The sequence below is a fragment of the Aspergillus tanneri genome (genome assembly GCF_003426965.1).
Source record: "Aspergillus tanneri strain NIH1004 chromosome Unknown AapTan_3_pilon_pilon_pilon, whole genome shotgun sequence".
NCBI classification, from domain to species: domain Eukaryota; kingdom Fungi; phylum Ascomycota; class Eurotiomycetes; order Eurotiales; family Aspergillaceae; genus Aspergillus; species Aspergillus tanneri.
Window position 1 is genome coordinate 3,749,342 of NW_022984630.1, and position 7,647 is coordinate 3,756,988.

Sequence of the window (7,647 nt, forward strand, 5' to 3'; positions counted from 1 at the left end):
ATATAAATTTAGATTCAAGGCAATGAATACAACTTATTTCTGGGCGCTTGCTCATCCCAACCAGATCAAAGTCTCCTTGTCTCGAGTCCAAACTCAACTTCGTGCCACTAGATACTTCACCGCTAGTACTTATCATTTGATGCTCAATGCTCAGATCGACGTCAGACCGTTAGGTGGCGCATGCAAAGATATGTGGCTAATGAGGCTAGTGGCGTGGCGTGGCGTGGCGTGGCGTGGCGTCAGTGTGGCGAATACATCCTGAGGCTGAGTTGTTAATCCTGTGGCGTCGGGGTCGGCTTCCAGTTCCCCAATAGAGACAGACACGACACTCTCGAACTGAGCAGATTTGGATAGCAGGGGGTTGTTCCTTGCGCAGACTGTTGTTCCTAGTATCCTCACAGGTGTATTGGGGTTTGAGGGATTTACTGATCGACTGGAGGTTAAACTAAGCATGACAAATTTTACCGGGATTTGGGGGATATCAAACCAGTCCGCACACTTCAGATATGATATACTCTGAATCTGAATCTAGCAAGATATACAGAGAAGGTTATGCCTAGTTCCTAGACCAGTGCGCTTCTTCGTATTCACTGGAATCAGATGCTGTATTGACCACAAGTACTTGAAGTCACCTCGGGATTATGGGCCTTAGCATATTTGGGACATATTGCATACCCCTGGTAGCAAGCTCTATCATAGATTCAGTATACACGAACATCTAGATCAAATACCACATCCATTCTATCGGACCAAGCTTGAGAGTAACATGCTATCGCATATCCATCTCTTTTAGAGAAATTGATGGCTGAGTGGCAAATTGACATGCATGCCCCTTCGCCCCCTGCCCCTTACGCGAATGTCAGGTGTCCAATAGGATAAGCTGGAACATTCGATGGGGTCAATTGATGGAACGTGCCGTTGCAGCTCATGTATCTGAATTCCTGGAATTTACATCCTTGACTTCGGGGTAAGTCGAAGGATGCGATCTACCTGCATATACGTTGGTTATGGATTCGGTCAAGGTAATAACAAAAATGATGGCATATTGGCACGCTCCAATTTATTTAGATATATCTTTATTTCTCACATCTTTTGTATGCCTTCTTTGACGCAGTTGAAGACAGTGGAATCTAGTCAAGACATGACCAACGGTGATCTCGCATGGCTAGAACTGCCAGAAAGCTTGATGCGTCGGCATGATGCAGTCCCAGGCCTTACGGTGCCATCTCACCGCATGTGGTCCCAAGCTATAGAAGGGATAAATTGCTGTCAACATACCCACCAACGGTATCAAGACACAACAGCCACAGAGAGGGTCATAGTATCGAACCATGGTCCGAGGTGCAGACACGAATGAGATGCATCAAGTCTGACTGAATCAGATTCCAGATGTCTTGGTTTATCTGTCAGAAGCTGTCAGGATAAGGGTTGTGCATCACTGTGCACGGGGCATAGCTATGCAGACTCACCGCTTATTTCTTTTACATGTATGTGTGGCTGTGCTTGGGAATGGATGCATACACAATGTATAGTACTTGTAATCCACCCAATACTACCGATTTCAAGAGCTGAACCAATAGGTTAGTCTCTAATTTGAAGTTTCCCAATGTGTTCTCCCATCCTCCGTCTTTTTATTTTTTTTTTTTTTCCCTTTTTATTCAGTTTTCGATCTAACAATCTAGCCCATATCGTGTAGCTGACTGGATTATACGGAGTAAAAATAGCAACATCAGCTGTAGCATATAAAATGTGGCGAATGCAGTTGATATTGCAGCAAGTGGATCCAGGCTGGTGTCAAAACTCCGCAGCCTAAGGTGGCGAATCTTGGAATTCCAGGAATCTGCAAGCTGATGTGTACTAAACTGAATCTAATCGACTAGGTTGACTAGGGCGAAGAAACGCAGGTCCAGAAAAAAGCAAGAGCGGAGCCCAAGTCCCAAGTGGGTGTTTCAGTTTCATCCAACATTATTGCACCCATGTCATGTCATTTGGGTAAAGGGAAATATTGCGGGCTTACAGTACCATACACATCTCACCCCATCAGAAAGGTGCATATTGAGGCAGTTAGGCACTCTCTCCGTACATAAATACATCCCGCCTGGGCCTTGAAAGAGTTGTGTGCATGAGTGTAAGATTCGGTGGAGACAAGGATGTCTACCGGGCTTTTCCAGTACGCTGTCCATACTTGGATGCTTCTCTGGAATTGCTTTGGTCTGGGTGATAGTTCCTTGTAGAATCGTCGCTTGTTTAAATCCTTTTTTTCTTCTTCTTATCCTCTTGTACAGGTTGATTTCTATCTGTCTGGTTAGATCCTTACAACTGTCAGCTTACAGGAAGGATCCAGTGGTTTGGACATGCAGATGTAGGCGTATGCACCGGTTGGCTTGCTGCACCGCTGAATCAAGGCTTTACCGTTGACCAGCTCATCCTGAGTACGGTTGTACTCTTGTTCCTTGCAGTTGATCGGATTCTTTGGTTATAAGGCCCTAGCTGGTGTCTCCACACAGCGACCTGAATAATGAAATGAAAATAAATAAAAATGAAACGCAGTAGATCATTCTAAAGTACCTACTTTGTCTAAAAAACATAATGCCTAAACTGTACCTAATCTGTAAAGGGCTCTGACCGCCGCATAGCATGTACTACACAGAAGCAAAACTATAGAAACGCCACTTACACCGCATCCCTCCTTTATAGTATAATGGCAGTGTATATTGGAATCCAATTCCAGATGAAGGTTAGACGATGGAGACCAGATTACCGAGGCCTGGGATCATGTTCGTAACTGGCTAATTGTCATCGGAAAGGGTCCGTGTTGATATTAATAATAGTATCCCAACCATGGTACGGTCTGCTACCATAAAGAGGCTTTCCCATGTAGGCACTGGGTTTGATCGGATTGGGCGATCGTGAATCTCGCATTGAGTGAGGGGCTTTCTGTGTCCGCGGGGTGGTCTAGGAAATGTGAAAAGAGGGGGGAAAAAATAAAAATAAATCGTATTATATCTCTTTCTGTTAGAATGTTAGAACGATCTACAGAGGCTAATCATAGGTAGGATCCGGCCTAGGTACCTACACCTATGGATACTAACTACTGTATAGTTGTACTGTGTAAAACGTAAACTAAAATCAAAAAGCGTCATTATCTTACACCTGTGCTGGTACGTTGCCAGCATGTTGTTAGATACCTGGTTAGAAAAACGAACCAATAATCAAACCTTAAACTTAATATAATAAGAATAAGAATAATACTTCAGCACGGGGGATCCTTCCAAGAATCCCAAGTAAGCCACAGATCTAGTTTCCAATGAGATAAGTGGACTCCGTAGAAATGCGTCCTTTGTATTCTGTGTTGGTAGAGAATCCTGGATCCGGGAGTAGAGTAGGTAGAACTATCTAGTTACCCACTGCCTAGGATGTACATACCTGCATTGATATCTCTGATCTGCCTTTTCCCGGATCCACTAGAAGTAGGAAGGGGCACGCGATGCCCATGTCGTTTTTTTGCCATCCACTAAGCACGGAATAACATCTGCATCTATCGCACCTAATCCTCATACTCTTTTATTTTTATTTTTTCCCCTATAATACAGCACGTTAAAACCTTATGCCAATTCCTCATGACGCACTGATATTGCCTGCAATTTATTGATTTCTTTTTTAATATTGCTTATTTATTTCACCCTCGAGTCCTCCAACTGCACGCACTGATTGGCCCTGACCGAACCAGATCTAGGTGTGAGAAGGATTATTATTCCTGCGCACTCACCATTATTGGTTATTAATAAAATAAAATCAATTCCCCTTCCCCGAATGAAAAAAAAAAAATGAAAAACGAAAATGAAAAAGGCTATTAAATTTTAGTACTGGCGCCAATTCCATCACCGCGAACCAACCATCCAACTTTGCAGGTACGATCCAGAGATTGCCTACTTCATCGGGTAGACCCGTTACTGTTCTAGTCACACTCAAATATACAAGTCCACTTCAGGCCTGCTCCGCACTGCTGTCTCTGTCCCTTTTTTTTTTTTTTTTTTTTTCTCTCTCTCTCTTTCTTATTAAATCCTCGTTCGTCTGTCTCCTCGTCCTTATTTCTCTTCCTTTCCAAAAATTATTTGTATGGTCCATGCAACCCTCCCAATCATCATCGCATTTTCCAATGGGCTTCCTGTGTCGTGGACTATTCTCTCTCCCTCATTGAATCTCTACCCTTTTTGTCTTGGGTCCGTCTCTTGTCATGAGTCGTGGGTGTCCTCTATAGATGGACCACCTAGCAGATGTCCGTGAACGAATCTCATCCTGGTAGAGCTCTAGGCTTTTCTATCAGGAACTTGTTCCGTTCCTCTCGTTCCCCGTCCCCGTCTCCCCGACGCAAAGTGTCCCTCCTAATCCGCCGAGGCAGGAGTGTGTTCTCGAACAAGTAAATTCCCCTGCTGTTCTTCGTGGTTCATGTCAATTGCTTTTCTCCCTTTCTTTTTTCTTGTTGCTTGCATTCCTTGGTCTACGTCCTTGCGGGGTAAGAGATGGAATACCCACAGGACTGAGGAGGAGATCTAAACCCAAGGCGAACTACAAGGGAAAAAAAGGGAACCAGAAACGCTAAGATCAAGCCTCCAAACAGACAACCAGTATACCGATTGAATCATTCGTCCGGGACTCAGATGAACTCCGCTCAGCAAATCGACCCGTCTGCAATGATTGGGCTCACCGAGGCTTCTCAGGGAGCGACAGGTGGCAGTCTCGATATCTTCGTATGGTATCCCCATTATCAGAATTGCCAGCGGTACTTCCTGGATCATGCGCAACACAGTGTTTCGGTCCAAGCACTTTCTGCTTTCTTGAATATTCTTCTCCCGTTTCAGCGGCTACCCCACCCCGTTTTCAACTCATCTACCGACTCACCTTCAACTGCCGCCGGTGGGCAAACGTCTTCTGAATCGTCGTCGACCTCGAGCCTACCCCCGGCGGTCTCACTGATTCCCTACATCCGTCGCCTGGTGGCCACGGGGATGGACTTCCCTGGTGTACTACAGGGATTTTTCGGGGACGAATGGGGGGCTGGGATTGGGATGCTACATGAACAGGAGCGTCGTAATTATCTCTTTGCGGCCAAAAGTGGCGGCTGGGCTGCCGTGAAAAAAGACTACGACATGCCGCCTCTGGAGACCATTCCGTTCTTACGTCCATTGCAAGGACCGTTAGATTCGGAAATCGAAGCCGCCGAGAGGAGCTGGAGTGACTGGCTGGCGATGGAAGATTGGATGGTGGGACCTCGCGCCCCTGATATTCTTCGAGATTCCTCCTCTCAGGTGTCACGACCGCGCAGTGCCCGGAATTGATGGATAATTGTGTTTTTTCTTTATTTATTTCTTCATTTCTACCTCTGAAACCACGGGCAATTCGATGGAGTTCTGTGGAATCATGCATACAGCGCATTTGGATTTTCCTTGTTATCTTCTTCTACATGAAACGACGATCATACTATTTTCTGTTTATTGAGCGCGATAGATCTTGTGGGTCCACCTATATATTACTTCTTACTGCGTCGGGAGAATTAGGGGTGAAGACTACACGAAAACTGAAGAAAGGGCTAAATAAAATCATTGATTCTGTCATATTGCTTGGGTTTTTCTTTTAATTATTGTTATTATCATTTTGGAAAAAAATTGACATCCCTTTACGAGGCGGCTCTTGAGACTCCTGCCTAGTCAAATACTTGGATGATATGGCCAGGGGTTAAAGGGTGGGATTGGTACGGAGCAGACGCGGAGTATCCCCCCTGCTTCGGCGGAATTGCACGAACTCGGCATAAAGCGTAGGATCCTTCCAATTACCTCCAAATATCCCATGACCAACAAGATTCGCCTACAGGCTGAGCCGAGCCAAACTTAGGCCTGTAGCGACCCCACCGGTTTGTCTTTGGTAAGCTCAAGTCCCTTGGTTGGCGGTGGAGAGGAGCCGCTCTGTCTCCGATTCATCGGCTACCAAAGAGGGTCTTTGGATATTGTTGACCTGGAAAAAGAGAACCTGGGACAAGTGCAAACTACAAACTCCAAAGGTCTGCGGTTTTAACTTTTCTGGAGTATTCTATTCCCACTGGGATTGAGGGTTGTCAGTGGCGGGCTGAATGGCGGGGCCGCTCATTTAACTACAGTCGTTGATTTGGTCGCGCGAGAATGTTATCTTAATACGGCTTACTAACGGAGTACCTATTGTGTAAGTTTGTAGATCTACGAGCTCCCGTCCCCGAAATAGGCTTCATGGGGTAAGGCGGGAGGATGACTAGTATGGGAGACTGTCTACTGTGGTTGCTCTTATCCTGCCTTAGCATGCTACGCAGTACGCGTATTTTACTATATACAGTACTAGAAAGTCAGGCTGAACGTTATACGGAGTGACAGATCCACCAGCTACCTAGATGGTATACTGCTTCTGAGCAATCAACGAGTCAGATTCCTCATCTGAACACGACGATTGGTTGTTCTGGACTGAAACAAAACGGTCAGTCCTGCCGTTTCAGAGTATCCTTTCAGGTAATTCTGAATTGTTATTTGCTCTGGCGTTTGATAGACCTGAATTAGATTGACCAATAATGTTGGAGATCTTGCTTCTTGCCACTCTTCCCCTTTTCTCCTTTTATCTTCCAGGGGTTGATCACGGCTGAAAACAATAATCGACTCAGTCTGTGAATGGTTTGTCCTACCTATACTATAGACTATAGATATGGACATGTCTATAATTCGCCACCCTTTCGACAGGTAACCGTTTCCCATGCACAAGAAAGAATTATTGGTAGCGTGGTTCGGAGATTTCTTCCCCTTCTTTTGTCCCTTTTTTCTTCTTCTTTCCTTCTTCTTCTTTCCTTCTTCTTCTTTCCTTCTTCTTTTCTTCTTTTCTTCTTTTCTCCTTCTTTTTCCCCCTCGTTTTCCTTCTTTTTCCCGTCTTTTGTCCTTCTTTCCTTCTTTACCCCTTCTTTTGTCTGTCTTTCATTTTCTTTTCTTTACTAATCATATTTTTGACACGTCAACTGGCCGTATGACCAATATATTCATTAGTTAACTATTAGGTAGGTAGGTAGACGTCATGTTGTCTGTACGTTGGTGCATACATAATATAAATATGGTGACAGTTTCTAGAACCAGTATAGAATCGATAGTCAATGCTATTATACCCCTTTATTGTTTTATACGTGCATATCAGGTCGTGCTCAGGGCTAGGGATGTTGATCTGCCGATTCGGTAGGGCCTCTTGGGGGTTGTCATCCCGTTCAATATTATTTAAGTTCGAGGCTTGGATATCCCGTAATATATCGGTATTCGATATTCTCCTAGAATACAGAAAAGCAAGCCATGCCATTCCCATGGCTGGTCGCTATCTTGTTGGTATTTGCTGACGCCATTCTTAAAAAAAAAAGAAAAGAAAAATAAAGTTACTGCAAGGAAGCTTTCATTTTCCTTGTTCTGATCTAGTAGAACAACGGAATACAGGTCTAATTATATATATTAGGTATGGAGTAGTACACCAAGTATCCCAGCTCGCTAATCAAGAGAGATTAATCATTGCAAAGGGATCAATCAGCAAGGAGAGAATCCAGTCTAACTAACTTAGTATGTACCTAGGGCAGATAGATGGGGCATTTATATCTGC

The 7,647-nt window shown here is 44.5% G+C and overlaps 1 protein-coding gene across 1 annotated transcript; it reads left to right on the forward strand.

The window, feature by feature from the left end:
* Positions 1-4,661: 4,661 nt before the first annotated feature.
* On the forward strand, positions 4,662-5,339 carry ATNIH1004_005070 (uncharacterized protein; the record flags this gene model as incomplete). The annotated part of the gene is made up of 1 exon (XM_033569730.1): positions 4,662-5,339. The coding sequence occupies one exon, from the start codon at positions 4,662-4,664 to the stop codon at positions 5,337-5,339; it is 678 nt and encodes a 225-aa protein (XP_033428536.1).
* Positions 5,340-7,647: the final 2,308 nt, after the last annotated feature.